This window comes from Corythoichthys intestinalis, chromosome 6 (genome assembly GCF_030265065.1).
Source record: "Corythoichthys intestinalis isolate RoL2023-P3 chromosome 6, ASM3026506v1, whole genome shotgun sequence".
Lineage (NCBI taxonomy): Eukaryota > Metazoa > Chordata > Actinopteri > Syngnathiformes > Syngnathidae > Corythoichthys > Corythoichthys intestinalis.
The window spans coordinates 21414540-21433272 of record NC_080400.1 but is presented as its reverse complement, the minus strand read 5'-3'; the positions used below and the strand labels follow the sequence as shown (position 1 = coordinate 21433272).

The 18733-nt window shown below is 39.1% G+C and overlaps 1 protein-coding gene across 3 annotated transcripts in view; it reads left to right on the top strand.

The window, feature by feature from the left end:
- Positions 1-1687: 1687 nt before the first annotated feature.
- si:dkey-103g5.4 (uncharacterized) overlaps positions 1688-18733 on the top strand; it is an 81913-nt gene continuing 64867 nt past the window's right edge. For 2 of the 3 annotated variants that reach the window (XM_057839582.1, XM_057839581.1), the window contains exons 1-9: positions 1688-1937; positions 3937-4160; positions 6746-6907; positions 7418-7597; positions 14197-14317; positions 14406-14501; positions 15792-15981; positions 16051-16213; positions 16276-16464. In XM_057839582.1, the coding sequence (XP_057695565.1) occupies positions 1811-1937; positions 3937-4160; positions 6746-6907; positions 7418-7597; positions 14197-14317; positions 14406-14501; positions 15792-15981; positions 16051-16213; positions 16276-16464 (1452 nt within the window). In that variant the 5' untranslated portion in view covers positions 1688-1810. Of the gene's footprint in view, positions 1938-3936; positions 4161-6745; positions 6908-7417; positions 7598-14196; positions 14318-14405; positions 14502-15791; positions 15982-16050; positions 16214-16275; positions 16465-18733 lie in introns of those variants that run through there. The other variant, XM_057839583.1, reaches the window with a different exon arrangement.

Here is an 18733-nt window from a genome sequence, read left to right as displayed (position 1 = left end):
GAAACAAGCAAGATTTCTGGCTGTCAAAGAGGTCTAAGTTCTTCTAACGAGGTCTAATGAGGCTCCATTCGTTACCTGTATTAATGGCACCTGTTTTAACTCATCGGTATAAAAGACACCTGTCCACAATCTCAGTCAGTCACACTCCAAACTCCACTATGGCCAAGAACAAAGAGCTGTCAAAGGACACCAGAGACAAAATTGTAGACCTGCACCAGGCTGGGAAGACTGAATCTGCAATAGGTAAAACGCTTGGTGTAAGGAAATCAGCTGTGGGAGCAATTATTAGAAAATGGCTGACATACAAGACCACTGATAATCTCCCTCGATCTGGGGCCCCATGCAAGATCTCACCCCGTGGCGTCAAAATGATAACAAGAATGGTGGGCAAAAATTCCAGAACCACACGGGGGGGGGGGGGGGGGGGGTACCTAGTGAATGACCTACAGAGAGCTGGGACCACAGTAACAAAGGCTACTATCAGTAACACAATGCGCCGCCAGGGACTCAAATCCTGCACTGCTACACGTGTCCCCCTGCTGAAGAAAGTACACGTCCAGGCCCGTCTGCGGTTCACTAGAGAGCATTTGAATGATCCAGAAGAGGACCGGGAGAATATGTTGTGGTGAGATGAAATCAAAATAGAACTTTTTGGTAGAAACACAGGTTCTCGTGTTTGGAGGAGAAAGAATACTGAATTGCATCCGAAGAATACCATACACACTGTGAAGCATAGGGGTGGAAAAATCATGCTTTGGGGCTGTTTTTCTGCAAAGGGACCAGGACGACTGATCTGTGTAAAGGAAAGAATGAATGGGGCCATGTATCAAGAGATTCTGAGTGAAAATCTCCTTCCATCATCAAGGGCATTGAAGATGAGACGTGGCTGGGTCATTCAGCATGACAATGATCCCAAACACACAGCCAGGGCAACAAAGGAGTGGCTTTGTAAGAAGCGTTTCAGGGTCCTGGAGGGACCTGGCCAGTCTCCAGATCTCAACCCCATAGAAAATCTGTGGAGGGAGTTGAAAGTCCATGTTGAAACGACAGCCCCAAAACATCACTGCTCGAGAGGAGATCTGCATGGAGGAATGGGCCAAAATGCCAGCAACAGTGTGTGAAAAGCTTGTGAAGAGTTACAGAAAACGTTTGGCCTCCGTTATTGCCAACAAAGAGTACATAACAAAGTAGTGAGGTGAACTTTTGGTATTGACCAAATACTTATTTTCCACCATGATTTGCAAATAAATTCTTTAAAAATCAAACGATGTGATTTTCTGTTTTTTTTTTTTCCACATTCGGTCTCTCATGGTTGAGGTTTACCCATGTTGACAATTATAGGCCTCTCTAATATTTTCAAGTGGGAGAACTTGCACAGTTAATGGTTGACTAAATACTTATTTGCCCCACTGTAAGAAAAGCAAACTATAACTCAGAGTTATGCCATTTGATTGACAGGCAACCACTCATCATATGCTCCGCAGCTCACACAAAGTTGGATGGCCCATTTTGGGAAAAGCTCCAGAAAAGTTGCTCTCAAGCAAAGCTGCCCATCAAATCATTAATCAGTTTCATGGTAGCACCAAGTAGAACAAATAGAGCAATGTGATACTTTCTATTCTGCTGCTGCACTGTCGCTGTCACCTTAGCTCTGAGGCATTATAAATCATTTAGCATGCTAACGAAAGTCAGGCAGACTAACCGCTGGCACACTTGTTCCCTTTTCTTCCTGTCAATGAACACTTTTGGGCAAGTGTGGAGCCACAACTAGCAGCTTGTTACTTTATTTGTAAGATATCTTGTTGCAACCATGCTGGGAGGATGTTGTTATAATCTCTTAAGGTGTCTTTGGTGGCTGTTTGTTCCGTTTATCCTGCATCCTCTTTATGGGAGCAATATAAGCCAATTTGTCCTAGAGAGGCCAACCTGTCAACCAGGTATGTTCCATTTTTTTTTAATCTAGTGAAAAGAGAATGTTTAATACCTAGAGCTGTCCATGATTATAGGGTGGCCGATAATGCCGGACAACTCCAGATATTACCATTCCAATATCATCGAATGGCCGATATAATCGGATAGCCATTGTATCGGCCGGTAAAAGCATGTAAAATAATATCGGCATCGATTTTGCGCCAATATATATGTTGGCTTAAAAGTTAATGTACAAGCCTGCAGCCTTTGTACTGTACATGAGCTGGTCACTTGCTTAGAATGCTTACAATGTCCTCTAGATGTCTCCAAATTAAGATGCTTGGAATTTGAGCCATAAGCACTGTGTAAGCCATATGTGATATGGCAGTGCCTCATTGACACTTTGCTCTTGCCAGGATTACAGTATCTCACAGAGAACATGATCCAACAAACTGATGTTTGAACTATTTTAAGGTGAATAACAGAATTGTCGATAAAAGCATTTTAAATAATATCGGAAAATATTGGTATATGTTTTGTGCCAGTATGAATGCAGAGTAATAATTAATCTAGAAGTTTGCAGGCTTTGTGCATTGGCTGATCACAGTTTAACACAGCAGTAGTGCTTAGAGTGCCCTCTAGATGTCTGTAAAATTAGATGCTTGGGATTTGTTAACTGGGGTAAAGACCCTCATGGTGCTCAAATAAAAATGAACAATGAAGACAAAATAATGAATTATAAACTCACCACATACAACTACTGCTTAACCAGAAAGAAATAATCACTAAGAAAAGTAACTAAACACATAATAAATGGTACAATATATACACTTTTTCTATAACTTCACTTGAAGTCATTCTCTTATGTTTTCACAGAATGTTTATTTGGAACATCTTGACGTTGTTACATTTAACACTGTGAAAGCATCCAGTGAAGCATCCCAATACAATTAGCCATAATATGTTAAGTCCACGACAGCATATATACCGTATTGGCCCAAATATAAGACGGCCCTGATTATAAGACGACCCCCTCTTATGGAAGACTCAAGTTTGAAAAAAGACTTTTTGAACACCAAATTAATTTTTCAGATTCAGAATATTTATTGACATTGTTACAAAAAGCACAACGGAACTTTGTTTGGAGCATCCATACAGCTCATGCAGATAAACATTGACACAGTTTTGGACATATGCACAACAAAGATTCAACAGCAGCATGAGGTCATGTCAGTGCTAAAGGGCAGAGCAAAAATATACCAGTTAAAAACAGTCATAAATCAGTGCAAAACCCAGATAAGTTAATCAAGTATAATCAAGTATAGCCTACTGCTATTTGAGGGAAAAAGCATGTTATTTGGCCTCATTCAAATCGTAATATCTGAACATTTAAATATATAAACTAAAGTGCAATCACATTCGTAAACGAATGGCTTCTGGTTTTTGAAATGTAAATAAACCAATCTATTGTGAAAAAACAACAAAATTGCAATAACTGCATTAACCATCAAAGTGAAGTCTAACTGTGACTGTAGTCTTGAAACAAATCTGAATTAGGAAAAACATTGCAATAAAATAACGCAAACTGGTTAAACTTGAGAGTAGCTGAGATATGTCATGACAGAACATCGCTTCAATGATATCTTGCACCATCTAGCGTCATGAATGAGGAGAGTAGCTGAGATCTGTCATGACAGAACATCGCCTCAATGATATCTGGCGCCATCTAGCGTCGTGAATGGGTATAATGTCTAGACCGCGAATATAAGACGACCCCCTCTTTTTCAGTCTTATTTCAATGCAAAAAACACTGTCTTATATTCGGGCCAATACGGTATATCGGTACTGGTTTGATATCGGCATCTGATTTTTGGAGTTGGACATCATCGAGATAGTTAGTTATCGGTTAAAAATTCAATATCAGAAAACTATAATAAAATAATAAATAATAAATAAACAATAAAATAATATCATTATCCAGAGTCCTGAAATACTTGTTATATTCTTTGCTTTTGTTTTTGTCAGGTTTTTACTGCGTGCAAGGTAATGACAGTCCAATCCCCTGTCCAAGGGGAACTTATGGGCCTGCTGCAGAGAGTATGTCCATGGAGAGCTGTCTAAAGTGTCCTCCTAACCATTACTGCCCCAGACCAGGTCTGACAGCAGCATTGCCATGTGGGCCTGTGGCTCAGCAGCCTCAATCTGGCCAGGATACTTGCATCTGCCCGGGTGAGGGACAAAACTTCCAGGTAAGAATGTTTCTTCAGTAATTTGATCCCGAACTCAGTATTGTTTCCTGAATCTTTTAGTGCTTCCAACTGTTTTAAAGCATTCATTTTTTACAGTGCACACACAGTGAGAAGCAGCAAAGATACTCGAACAATCAGAAGCATCATGTTGAAAGGCGAGTAGATTAGGTTTCCACACAGCGGCGTCTTGTTTCCCATCTGTGCTGGTGCAACACAATAAATATTCTGTGATGTACACAGGAAGGATTTTGTCTTTATTCTTAGTTGGGATTGAAAAATTATGAAAGGAAATAAAATACATTACTACTGTGTAAGGTTTTGAAGTTAACAGGGATTTTTAAAAAGGCACAATCAGCTTGCAATAGCATGGAAAGTATTGGGACGTTTCTGAATTCATGAATATGTTCCTTGTTTACTCACCATTGTACATGTAACCCAATTAAAGTCTGGCGCAGTTCAGGCTCTGGAAAAATTGTGTCCAGTCAACAGTTATCTGTTGTCATAACAATGCTTAAAGACCAAATGTGAAGTAATTTCATAACACGCCAAATAGGGTCACAATTAAAGTAATAAACATTGTCCAACAAATAAAGCATGAAAAAAATAATTTATATGTTGTATATTTGACAAAATAATTGCGTTTCCGGAGTTCGAGCCTGAAAGGGGACGAACCCGGAAGTGATACGTCACACCGAGAACAGCGATGGCAGCTCCATACATACGGCCGCCATACAAAGCCCTTCAAACAATGATTCAAACAGCGATATAAGCGATAGATCGAGCGCAAGGGAGGAGATCCAAGTTTTTGAAGAGTTGGAGGAAGAAGAGGAGGTTGGAATTTTATGTCGGACCTAACATGTATTAGCCAGACGCTAATCAGGATGCAAACAATATGCCTGGACTACCTGACATGGAATGGAGACAAGACCCATCGAGATTACAAGATTGGTAAGATATAGGCTGTTATTATTTTCATGATTTGAAGATGCAGGCATTTGCACATAATTTTATGTTTTTGTCTATCTGATGACATCGTTAAAAAAAAAAAAAAAATCAGACATCATGTTCATTTTGGCAGATCCGGCAGCTCTCTTAAAATAATAATATAAAAACGTTGGGGGGAAAAGAAGGAGATGAGTCGTTGAAGGCTTTCTCCACTTTATTTATTATCTCCACATTTGACCGCAAAGTTTTGCTTCTCGCTCATTCCCCCCCGCCTCCTACTACTCACAGCTCTCCAGTCCCAGCGTCACTTAAACGGATCGTGCATAGTGTCTTGTTATGAGCTTTTTGTTGACAAAGGTATCGAACACACGACGTGCTGACACCTTTGTTTCTTTATTAACACATGGAGCTAAGAGTACGAACACAGCTTGGGGCTCTGTGCCTCTCTATCATACTCCCGCGTCACGTGACCAAAACCAGAGTAACGTTGCGTGCACTTCAGGGTACCTCGAAAAATATTATATCAGAATATTACACGCAGTTACAACATTACAGTATAGAATAAAATAATAATGGTGCACTGAGAAGCTGGACCAACAAATCACACTCCTGACATTTAAAAAAAAACTTGAAATTTGCCGCATCTTGGGAGCAAGCAGCCAGGATCAAACGGTGTTTCAACATGTCAAAAAGAATGTTGCATTTACTGTCTTTTTCAAAAAGAAGGAAGATGGTTCAAAACGAGTCAGAAAAGCACATAGAAAAGAAAGAAAAAAAGGAGAGTCCCACAGCATTGCAAGTGGGCATTTGCGTTTTGTTTTCAGCACCATTTTCTGCATATTGTAATGTCCGTAACTTCCTGCGGGTCCGTGAAGGGGCCATCGGACAGCAGAGTGGTGACGTAGCGGGAAGTGAGGAGAAGAGTCTGGCGTGACAGCGAAGTTGGCGGTCGCATTTTGCAGCAGTCCGCTGTTATTTTTGTTATTTGTTATTTAACTGTTGCCACAATAAAGTGAAGGAAGCCGTCAGTGACTCCTCTCCTTTCTATTTCCCTATTCGGGCTATTACAATATGTTCCGGGACCTGTCCACATGCCGTCATCCCTTCGCTGTCATATTTACTTTGCGTTCCGGCACCTTATGATTTACAAATTAAGCACTGTTCCACAACAGTTGGCAGCTCTGCTTTGACAAAGTCATCAATCATCTATCCAAAAATCACACTTACTTTTTTGCAAATCCTTGATCATAAGCAGACCGGTTGAGGAAGCAGGCATCTTTGAAGTCCTTGTAGCAGAGAACAATACATCGCCACACACCGCCGTGGCATTTTACTGAGAAGCAATGCAACAATACTGTGTGTATGGCGGACTTCCCTCGCAGTTCTCGGTGTGACGTCAGTTCCGAAGATTTCCGAAGATTGTCGAAGAAAAGCATTTTCGTTTTCAAGGGCGTTGCTATGGGTTAAACAAAGAATCTGGAAGGGTTGCGTTAAAAAAAAGATAACGAAAATATGCTTATAATTATTTAGCCATTTATATTCAAACACATGGTTGGCCAACCTTACTTCACATTTGGCCTTTAACTTTTTACAATTCAATTCGCGGTTACATAACTGAAACCCATTGACTTTTTCAACAGAGGAGCGACGGGCAATGCCAATGTACCCTGGACTATCAACCGGCCAACAGTGAAGATGTGTGCATACACAAAGCGTACAGCATTTGCAGGAATGGAAAAACACGCACTCAGCATGGAGACTGTCTGTACCGACATGAGTGGTCACTTCATTGCAGGACACAGGTCATAAGATAAGACACCCGTACACAGATACTGTACATACATGATGCAAAAATGTGGAGCAAAGGTAAAATATTAGTTTCCCCCTTTGACAGAAAACACAAACTGCAAATGTTTGAAGGTTGTTCGCACTCTCAAAAAACATTTGCGTTCCATTCATTCAACTCTGTTGCGTGCAATGCGTCCGTAAAGTGTTTACAGCGGTCTGCTATTTCCAAATTGTGTCAAATTACAAATCTCTTCCAAAGAAGAGTGAACAAAACTGACCAAATATATTTTTTGGGATCATATTCAAATAAGACTTAAGGCTAAATGCTGCTAAAATTCCACCAACAAAGTAATGAGCAAAGTACAAAGTGCAATGTCTCCCAATTCTACTTTCACTGCTTGATTTGTGTCACTGTCAACGAACACAGTGCAAATAACCCTTCACACAGTTACCGAGTGACCTTCCACATAATTTTTTGAATACAAGTGGAGAGATAATGTGCATCTTTGCTATCCCTTTTACAGGTGTGTCCTTCTGCAGGTGAAAATGAGGGTTATGACAAAGAGCTTGGCCTCTGTGTGTGCACAGAGCCTCCTGGGAGGGCTGCGTGTGGGGGCCTATGTCGGAAAAAGCCTGCAACTGAACTGAAGCTCATGTGCGGGTCCAGTGGAGAACTGGAGATGACATTGAGTTCTGGGAATCAAGTGAGTGGGATTTTAATCGTGCCTGAGTAATGACTTAAAACTCCAGAAGTAGTGATACATATCATTCCAGCCCAGTCCTACACACAGCTTAATTAAATAGACTGCCTATATCCTAGGTTTACCTCTTATAGGCCCTAGAACAGGTGTAATTGACCCATGGCTCTGGAGCTGCATGCAACTTTTTGGACTCTTCGATGCCGCTACGTTCTTATTATATAAATAAATATTTGATTAAAATTAGGGCTGTCAAACGATTAAAATTTTTAATCGAGTTAATTACAGCTTAAGCTTAAAAATTAATTAATCGTAATTAAACGCAATTCAAACCATCTATAAAATATGCCATATTTTTCTGAAAATTATTGTTGGAATGCAAAGATAAGACACAAGACGGATACATACATTCAACATACGGTACATTGGTACTGTATTAGTTTATTATAACAATAAATTAACAAGATGGCATTAACATTATTAACATTCTTTTAAAGCGATCCTTGGATAGAAAGACTTGTAGTTCTTAAAAGATACGTGTTAGTACAAGTTATGGAAATTTTATATTAAAACCCCTCTTAATGTTTTCGTTTTATTAAAATTTGTAAAATTTTCAATAAAAAAATAAACTAATAGCTTGCCATTGTTGATGTCAATAATTACACCATGCTCACTCATGGTGCTGAAAGCCATAAAATCAGTTGGACCCAAGCGCCAGCAGAGGGGGCCAAACACCAAAAAACAAGTGACAAGCGGACATTACACTCTGCTGTCATTTTAATCTGTTTCAGCGGGGCATGTGTGTTAATTACGTCCAATATTTTAACGTGATTAATTTGAAAAATTAATTACCGCCCGTTAACGCGATAATTTTGACAGCCCTAATTAAAATTTATTCTGGCGCTTGTGAGATTTAATACTAAAGTTTTAACTTTTTATTAGGGGGCAGATAAAGTCAAGCTCACTGTTTTGGGTGTTTGTTAACAGAACATTCACGCAGGTCTTGAGTTCACCAACTATGTAAAGTCACATTTGCAACACTGAAGATGTATCCACATGTCTTTGTGCCATCCACAGGCACATACAGTGGTATGAAAAAGTATCTGAACCTTTTGGAATTTCCCACATTTCTGCATAAAATCACCATTAAATGTGATCTGATCTTTGTCAAAAATCACACAAATGAAAAAAACAGTGTCTGCTTTAACTAAAACCACCTAAACATTTCTAGGTTTTCATACTTTAATGAGGATAGTATGCAATGACAGAAGGGGGGAAAATAAGTAAGTGAACTATCACATTTAATATTTTGTGCCCCCCCTTTGGCGGCAATAACTTCAACCAGACACCACCTGTAGCTGCAAATCAACCTGGCACATCGATCAGGACTAATCTTGGCTCATTCTTCTCTACAAAACTGCTTTAGTTCAGTCCGATTCCTGGGATGTCTGGCATGAATTGCTGTCTTTAGGTCATGCCCAGCATCTCAATGGGGTTCATGTCTGAACTTTGACTTGGCCACTCCAGAAAGTATATTTTGTTTTTCTGAAAAAATATTCTGAAGTTGATTTACTTCTGTGTTTTGGATCAAGGTCTTGTTGCAGCATCCATCCTCTTTTTAGCTTCAACTGTCTGACAGATGGCCTCAGGCTTTCCTGCAAAGCTTTTGAATTCATTCTTCCATTAATGATTGCAAGTTGTCCAGGCCCTGAGGCAGCAAAACAGCCCCAAATCATGATGCTCCTTCCACCATGCTTCACGGTGGGGATGAGGTGTTGATGTTGGTGAGCTGTTCCATTTTTCCTCCACAAATGACGTTGTGTGTTACTCCTAAACAATTTAACTTTGGTTTCATCAGTCCACAAAATATTTTGCCAAAACATCTGTGGAGTGTTCAAGTGCCTTTTTGCGAACATTAATTCAGCAACAATGTTTTTTTTCTAGACAGCAGTGGCGTCCTCCGTGGAGTCCTCCCATGAACACCATTCTTGGCCATAGTTTTAGATCTACTTGATGTGTGCACAGAGATACTGGACTGTGTGAGTGATTTCTGTAAGTCTTTAGCAGACACTCTAGGTTTTTATTTTTATTTTCATTTTTTTTTACCTCTCTGAGTATTCTGCACTGAATTCTTGGCGTCATTTTGGTGGACGGCCACTCTTTGGGAGGGAAGCAACAGTGCCAAACTCTCTCAATTTGTAGACAACTTCTCTGACTGTTGATGGATGAAAATCCAGAATTTTAGAGACGATCCTTTCCTAGGTTTATACAAATCAATAATCCTTGATCTCAGGTCTTCAGACCGCTCTTTTGACTGAGCCATGATGCACATCAGACAATGCTTCTCATCAAGACATTTCTCACCATTTGTGTGTTTAATAGTGGGCAGGGCAACTTTAAACCACTCATCAGTGATTGGGCACACACCTAACTTAAAATGTTTGATAAAAATTTGGTTTCGATTGTTCTTTAAATCTCCTTAGGCAGAGGGCTAACTTACTTATTTCCCCCCCTTCTGTCATTGTTTGCATGTGATTCTCATTAGAGTATGAAAACCTATAAATGTTGGAGGGTTTTAGTGCAAGCAAACACTGTTTTTACATCTGTGTGATTTTGACAAAGGTCAGATCACATTTAGTGCTGATTTTATGCAGCAATGTGAGAAATTCCAAAAGGTTCAGATGCCTTTTCATACCACTGTAGACTTGTGGGTACACCTTAACATAGTTACTTCATGCAGGTCATAAATTCACTAAATATGTAAAGTCATGGTTACCACTCGGAAGGTGTACCAGGCTCATGGTTGGTGAATCCATGACTTGTGTGAGTGTTGTGTGTCAAAAGCAAGCACTTATTCTACTTAAATAAATGAAATAACGAAATAAACGAGCTTACGTCCGGCTCCCAGAGTTCTTTTCTATAGTTAGTGGGTGAAAATGGCTATTTGAGTATTAAAGGTTACGTAGCTGTACTTTAAATCGCAACAATGCACAATAAAATGTTTGAATTTACCACCACACTCAAGAGGTTTATGCTAAACTGCACCACCTGCTGGATCAGACAAGTCACTACCTCTTTGGGCATCAGTGCAAGCCTACTGCCAGTCAGAAAATTGAAAATACACTAGGCCTTCTCAAAAAATTAACATATTGTTATAAGGTTAATTATTTTCTGTAATGTACTGATAAACATTAGAATTTCATATATTTTGGATTCATTACACACAACTGAAGCAGTTCAAGCCTTTTATTGTTTTAATATTGATGATTTTGGCAACAAAGTCAAGAAAAACCAAAAATCCCTATCTAAAAAAAAATTAGCATATTTCATCCGACCAATACAAAAAAGTATTTTTTAATACAAAAAAAGTCAACCTTTAATTATATCAGCTACACACTCAAATACTTGGTCGGGAATCCTTTTGCAGAAATGATTGCTTCAATGCGGCGTGGCATGGGGGCAATCAGCCTGTGGCACTGCTGAGGTGTTACGGAGGCCCGGGATGCTTCTATAGCGGCCTTAAAGCTCATTCACAGTGTTGGGTCTGGTGTCTCTCAACTTCCTCTTCACAATATCCCACAATTTCTCTATGGGGTTCAGGTCAGGAGAATTGGCAGGCCATTTGAGCACAGTAATGCCATGGTCAGTAAACCATTTACCAGTGGTTTTGGCACTGTAAGCAGGTGCCAGGTCGTGCTGAAAAATGAAATCTTCATCTCCATAAAGCTTTTCAGCAGATGGAAGCATGAAGTGCTCCAAAATCTCCTGATAGCTAGCTGCATTGACCCTGCCCTTGATAAAACACAGTAGACCAACACCAGCAGCTGACATGGCACCCCAGACCATCACTGACTGTGGGTACTTGACACTGGACTTCAGGCATTTTGGCATTTCCTTCTCCCCAGTCTTCCTCCAAACTCTGGCATCTTGATTTCAGAATGATATGTAAAATTTGCTTTCATCTGATAAAAGTACTTTGGACCACTGAGCAACAGTCCACTGCTGCTTCTCTTTAGCTCAGGTCAGGTGCTTCTGCCGCTGTTTCTGGTCCAAAAGTGGCTTGACCTGGGGAATGTGGCACCTGTAGCCCATTTACAGCACACGCCTGTGCACAGTGTCTCTGGATGTTTCGACTCCAGACTAAGTCCACTGTTTCTGCAGGTCCGCCAAGGCCTGGAATCGGCCCTTCTCCACAATCTTTCTCAGGGTGCGGTCACCTCTTCTGGTTGTGCAGCGTTTCCTGCCACACTTTTTCCTTCCCACACACTTCCCACTGAGGTTTCTTGATACGGCACTCTGGGAACTGCCTATTCACTCAGAAATTTCTGTGTCTTAGCGTCTTGCTTGAGGGTGTCAATGATGGCCTTCTGCAGTCAGGTTGGCAGTCTTGCTTTTGAGTAATAAACCGGGCTGAGAGTTTTTAAAAGCCTCGGGAATCTTTCGCAGGGGTTTTGAGTTAATTCGTTGATTCAGATGATTAGGTTAGTAGCTTCTTTAAAATACCTTTTCATGATATGCTTTGAGTTAGGGATTTTTGGTTTTTCTTGACTTTTTTGCCAAAATCATCAATATTAAAACAATAAATGGCTTGAACTACTTCAGTTGTGTGTAATGAATCTAAAATATATGAAAGTCTAATGTTTATCAGTACATTACAAAAAATAATTAACCTTATCACAATATGCTATTTTTTTTAGAAGGACTAGTATATATATATTAATAAATGTGTAATTGAGTAATCGACTGAAAATTCTATCGATTAATCGAGTAATCGGATAAAACATTTTTTTAGGTAAAGAGCAATTATAAATATAGATGAAAAAACAAGACATTTCATCTAATATTGAACCATTTTCAGTCAATCAATGACTTTATTTTCGATGTACATTGTTGAAAACAGCCAACAATTGTGCCTCAAATGTGACTTGTCACTTGTGTCAAGCTATAAGTTCTATTTAAGTTTTAAGTTATTCTAAACTGTAAGTCATGATAGGATTTTGAGTTTTTGCAGTGTTCAAAATAAATGTTGCGCTGTATTGGAGCACATTAGGCACCAGTGCTACTTGGTGTTTTATCCAGCAATGACTACTGAGCTAAAATTGACAGTATTATTAAGTTTTTATTTTACACCCTAATCACTCTACAGCGCTGTTTTCACAGATTAAATAAAGCCTGTATGTAAGAGTTAGCCAAGCATCGACAGTAGTCATGATGACTAGAAACGTAGCCCTCCGCAGGGATAACGTTACGTTAGCGAGTGACAGTAACGTTAATCTTATTTATGAGCGCTGAGAAGTGTACTGCTTTAAGATGGCGGCTGTTTTTTTAACGCCGCCGAGTCGGTCATTTCGCATCTAGTTCTACGTACGTGTGATATCTATGACACGCATACAGACGCTACCTGCTACCACGTAGCAACATGCGAGCGTCATTTTTAGCAACGTCGGCGCAGTTTGTAACGGCTGTCGGCTACAGTAAGGTATTTTTTTATTACTTCTTCCTCTACACACGTAACGTCAGCATGTTGTCTCGTATAAAAAGTAGTCCGGGCAAAACGTGATGCTTAGAGCTGGCAAAATTAAACGATTCCTCGAGGTGAATAAAATTGCTCGGATCAGTTTTTAAACTCAAGTTACTCGAGTTGCTCGAGTATTCGTTTCAGCTCTACTCTAAATAACAGTTTATTGAAGACGTAAAATCACAGGTGTCAAACGCAAGGCCGGGGAGACGGATTCTGCCCGCGACGTCATTTTTGGTGGCCTGCAAATATACATAAAAAAAAATAAGATTTACATAAAACTTCTGTAGTCCTATATAAGATTAAGGACTACTGAAGTCAACTAATATTTACTGTTAGATTTCTTTTCTATTATATTTTGAATACTCTTTAAAAAAAAAAAAAAAAAAAATATATATATATATATATATATATATATATATATATATATATATATATATTTGGATTCTCAAAAATTACTATCCGGACAACTTTCAATCCAGTCCAACCATGTCTCCAAACGATATTCGTTTGTCAAAATACTTGGAAATACTTATTGATTCATTTAACAATCAATTAGTTGCTGATTAGTCGATTAATTGTGGCAGCTCAAATTGGCAGACATTATGGCCCTCCAACTTTGTATGTGGCCTGTGAAATAGATGAGTTTAGGACTCCAGCTCTAAATCCTAATTATCAATGGAAGTGTCAATGTTTGTTAGTCTATCTATGCCCTATACATTGGCAGGCGACCAGTCCAGGTCCTGACATCTTTTCCATGGTGAAGTGCTCCCTTAGAGTCGTTCCCTCTCAAAAACAAACAAACAAACAAACAAACAAACAAACAAACAAACAAACAAACAAACAAAAAAACAAAAAAACAAAAAAACAAAAAAACAAACAAACAAACAAACAAACAAACAAACAAACAAACAAACAAACAAACAAAAACACGGTGAATGGTTTGCGCTAGCTAGACAATGCACACAAAGCGTTTATGACAATGTTGTCTTTCCTGTATCAAGAGTCAATGCATAAGTTGATCTTCTCTAATGTCTTGTTAACCTTTGTATGCTATCAGGTATTGTTATGTGTGTATTATACACAGGTGTCGGGCATTTCTGGCACCATTTTGGAGATGCTTTTTAAGCAGTGGGACAATCACGGGAGCCTCCAGTGCCACAGTGATCTCACCCTCTCACGTCCCGTCTACATTGTTCAAACAAGTGGTCTGGCACCAAAACTACATAGTTTTATTCATTGCTACGTCTAATTCTCTCAAGTTTTCTTCCGTCTTTGTGCACTGTCAAAATGCAGAAGCAGGCTTTCTTGGCCTCCTTGATGGTGCCATCCCCGAGGAACTTCAACAGTTTTCGGAACTCACGCAGCTCTGGGATGCTCTGAGCCCCCATGGTTTGAACTAACTAAATATTTGCAATTGATACTATCACCGCAACAGTAAAGGTACTCTAGTCTAACAGTCAAAAATTGAGTTTAAAGACCCACGTACTCCTTGCATGTGTTGCTTAGTTAGTCAGAAGTTGTGTGCCAATTCAGGGTGTGCACCGTTTTGGGTCCTACTCTGTTAGTGGAGGATGTCACAACACATTCTTATAGCTCAAGGTAACAATTACTAAGCACTTACAGTCACCAAATTTTTGACAAATTTTTAGGGTTTTGGTTTAATACTTTTATTGCGCTGGACACTCAAATAAGTAAAAACCACCGTTGTTTTTTAGCAACCCTTTTAATTTTCGTCTTTGTCTTCGTCTTTTGGACGATAATACTTATTAGTCTTAGTCATACTTTAGTCTTTTTAAAATGTGTTTGTTTTTGTCTAGTTTTAGTCTACGTTTACTAAAAATATTATGGTCTGGAAAATTAAAAAAAAAAAAAAACAACAACCCTCATTAAATAAATAAAAAAAGCTTTCACGAGGACTCTCACCGTTAGCATTAACCTAATGTTAATGCGAATGCTATGCTAACGCTATGAGTTACATTTAGTGTGTGACAATCACTCAGCACAGACCTATGGCAGATAAAGCAACATAGTATGTTGTCTCTGGCCAAGATAAGGAAACAAATCTTACCGTTTATGCAAGCTGGAGCGACCGGGGGGGGGGGGGGGGGGGGCAGACACTGCTACGATGCAGGCTAACGACACATAAAATGTCACACATTGTGAACATGTGACGGAAACTATTGTGCACTTTCGTCTCGTTTCCGTCTCGTTAGACGAAAACTGGCATTTGCATCGTTACTTTGTGAGTTTTTTAACGTTCATTTATTAGTCATGTCGCCAGTAAATGCCACCATTTCTTTCAGCTGTATCATAGGCATGAAAAGCATTCTGTGATATGACTTTTAGCAGCGTGTGCAGAGTCAACTCCACTAAAATCAGCTCAAAACGCCCAATGAGGACCTATTTAGAGTTTTAATGGATTGGGACAGGCCTTCGTTCAGTCTTGTGACGTAATTGGCCTTTCAGTGTACACTCCGAATGTGCAGACAGTCTGTACATGTAACTCAACTCCTCTGGATAATTCAAGATTTTGAACCTACTCAGAACTGAACTAGGCTCCACTTTCATCAGTCAGTTATTACCTAATGTCGTAAACTACCTAATATATTACCAATTTACATCCATATAGTGTTTATGCACTTTACAATTCATATTCAGATTCTGTCATACTCTTTTTAGATGCTTCTGCCGTTCAGTGGGACACGCAGATAATGGAAAATATCAGCAGTGGTGGTGGAAGCATACATAGGAGTAAGAAAGGTGAATCAAAGGAAAGCGCCACCGGAATTCTCAACCCGACAACATGTCTCCACCTTGGAGATGTTATACTGTTCACTGTCAGCACCCGTCACTATCCTCAGTATGATATGTAAGTAACCAGGCTTGTGAAAAGTCTTTGCAAGATAAAGCTCAATTCATTATCATAATTTTTTGACAGTGACAACCTATACAACACGAATAGTGATTTTGACTGGGGTGCATTAAGAAAACTAAAAGAGGAGATGACTTTATCTTGGACACCTCCGAGCTTCTTTTCAATTGTCTTTGACCAGTCTGGAATCTATGTTTTTAAACTGAGCAGCCACCACCATAAATGCATTGTAAGTAAACCGTGCTTGCAGTGATTTATGTTTATTTGACTTTCTTTGTTGTCCCTCACCAGTATCTGCGAGTGATGCCTATGGGTGGACAGTGTTATGAGCGAGGTCCCTTCTTCTCTACTATTCCACGTCACATGACCAGAATGGGCATCAGGAGGAGGAGAAACCTTTTACTCCGCCCCGACTGGCTAGTGACGGGAGGACTTCTGTTTGGAGCTGTGCTCATCTTGTGTTTATGCGTAACACTTTTGGTTGGTACACACACACAAAAAAATGGAATTTTCAGCTTTGGGGTGAGATTCCAGGCCATGCCTAAATTAAAGGGACTTTACGGAGTTTGTCACATTTTTACTACAACTCCGGCCTAAAGCGTAACTGCAACTCGTGTATAGCACACAAGCTTGTACGAGCATGATTGGGTTCGCGTGATTCAGTAGTACAGTAGTCGTTCCCCAACCCAGGGGTTGTTGGTTTGATTCTCCACCCTGAAGAATTTCTCTCAATATCCTTACGCAAGATACTGCACCCTACATTGCTCTTGGTCACCAGCAGTGTTGTTAAAATTACTTTAAATTAATTAGGGTTACAAATTACCTCTCCCAAAAAGTAATTAAATTCACTTGCCTCATTGTAAGAGTAATTAGTTACTCAGCAAAGTAACAGATGTTACTTTTCATGTTCTACATATTATTAGACTATACATTCTATAAGATCTTTCACATCGAATATGTTTATATTAGGGCTGTCAAACGATTAAAATTTATAATCGAGTTAATTACAGCTTAAAAATTAATTCATCGTAATTAATTGCAATTCAAACCATCTATAAAATATGCCATATTTTTCTGTAAATTATTGTTGGAATGGGAAGATAAGACACAAGACGGATATATATTATACATTCAACATACGGTACATAAGAACTGTATTTATTTATTATAACAATAAATCAACAAGATGGCATTAACATTATTAACATTCTGTTAAAGCGATCCATCGATAGAAAGACTTGTAGTTCTTAAAAGATAAATGTTAGTACAAGTTATAGAAATGTTATATTAAAACCCATTTTATTAAAATTTGTAAAATTTTCAATCAAAAAATAAACTAGAAGCTCGCCATTGTTGATGTCAATAATTACACCATGTTCACTCATGGTGTAACACATAAAATCAGTTGGACCCAAACGCCAGCAGAGGGCGCCAAACACCAAAAAAAACCAAGTAACAAGCGACCATTATACTGTACTGTCATTTTAATCTGTTTAAGCGGGGCATGTGCATTAATTGCGTCAAATATTTTAACGTGATTAATTAAAAAATTAATTACCGCCCGTTAACGCGATAATTTTGACAGCCCTAGTTTATATCAACTGATCGAAGAATAAAAACACTATATACAGTACTTTAGAACATTTGGTGTTTATTTGGATCAAATATATTAGTCAGTTAAGAAAACACAAATGTAATCTTGTGATCATTAACCTGTGCAAATCTCTGAAACTATTTGTTGGGCCTAGTGCACAATAATCAGTACACTATGCTTAAATATTCCGTAAAGTCACAATATTAAATATTGAAAGTAATTCAAGTTTCAGAACGCTACCTTTGAAATTCCCAGGCCTGTCTTGCTGTGTTTGCAAGAGCGTGCAGTAAAGCAGGGCATAATCTGCCTACCTACCCAATCCTCATCGTAATAGCAACGGCGTCACCACCCCCTGTCCTTCTCACCACTCCTGCTCTGCTCTCTCCAGGCAGGCAGCTGATATGTGACAAAATCAGACAACTCGTGCTTCATTCAATCACATTGTAGTAACGAGCCCCTTCACATCCTCAGTAACGGTTACGGTTACTACAGAAAAAACTAACGCTGTTAGAAACGCCGTTATACTCTAACGCCGTTATTATCAACACTGATTAGCAGAAAAAACTAACGCTGTTAGAAACGCCGTTATACTCTAACGCCGTTATTAACAACACTGATTAGCAGCAGTTACTGAGGATGTGAAGGCGCACATTACTACAATTTGGGTGAATGACGCGGGAGACACAGAGAAATCAGAGTGGGAGGACGGAGGAAGGAAGGGGGTTGACACACCGTTGCAAACGCGATGTTAGGTGGCTCGGAGTGTTAGCATAACATTCGCGTTTTTGCTAGCATTAGCATTTAGCGTGGCGAGCGTCATCTTAAACTCTAGGGCAACCTTTTTTTTTTTTTTTTTTTTTAATATATTTTTTACATACAGTTCGTGGCGTTCAGGTGAGTACAATTAATTGAAAATAATGGACTATTTTCCTGTTGAGTATGCATTATCATCACCAAGTAAACATATTGATACGTTATTGAATGGATCATGTAATAACGTGAAGAACATGAAAAGTAACGTCAGTTACTTTGCCGGGTAACTAATTACTCTCACATTGAGGTAAATGAGTTACTAACTCAATTACTTTTTGGGAAAAGTAATTTGTAACTGTAACTAATTGCTTTTTTAACTTAAGATTAACAACACCATTAGGT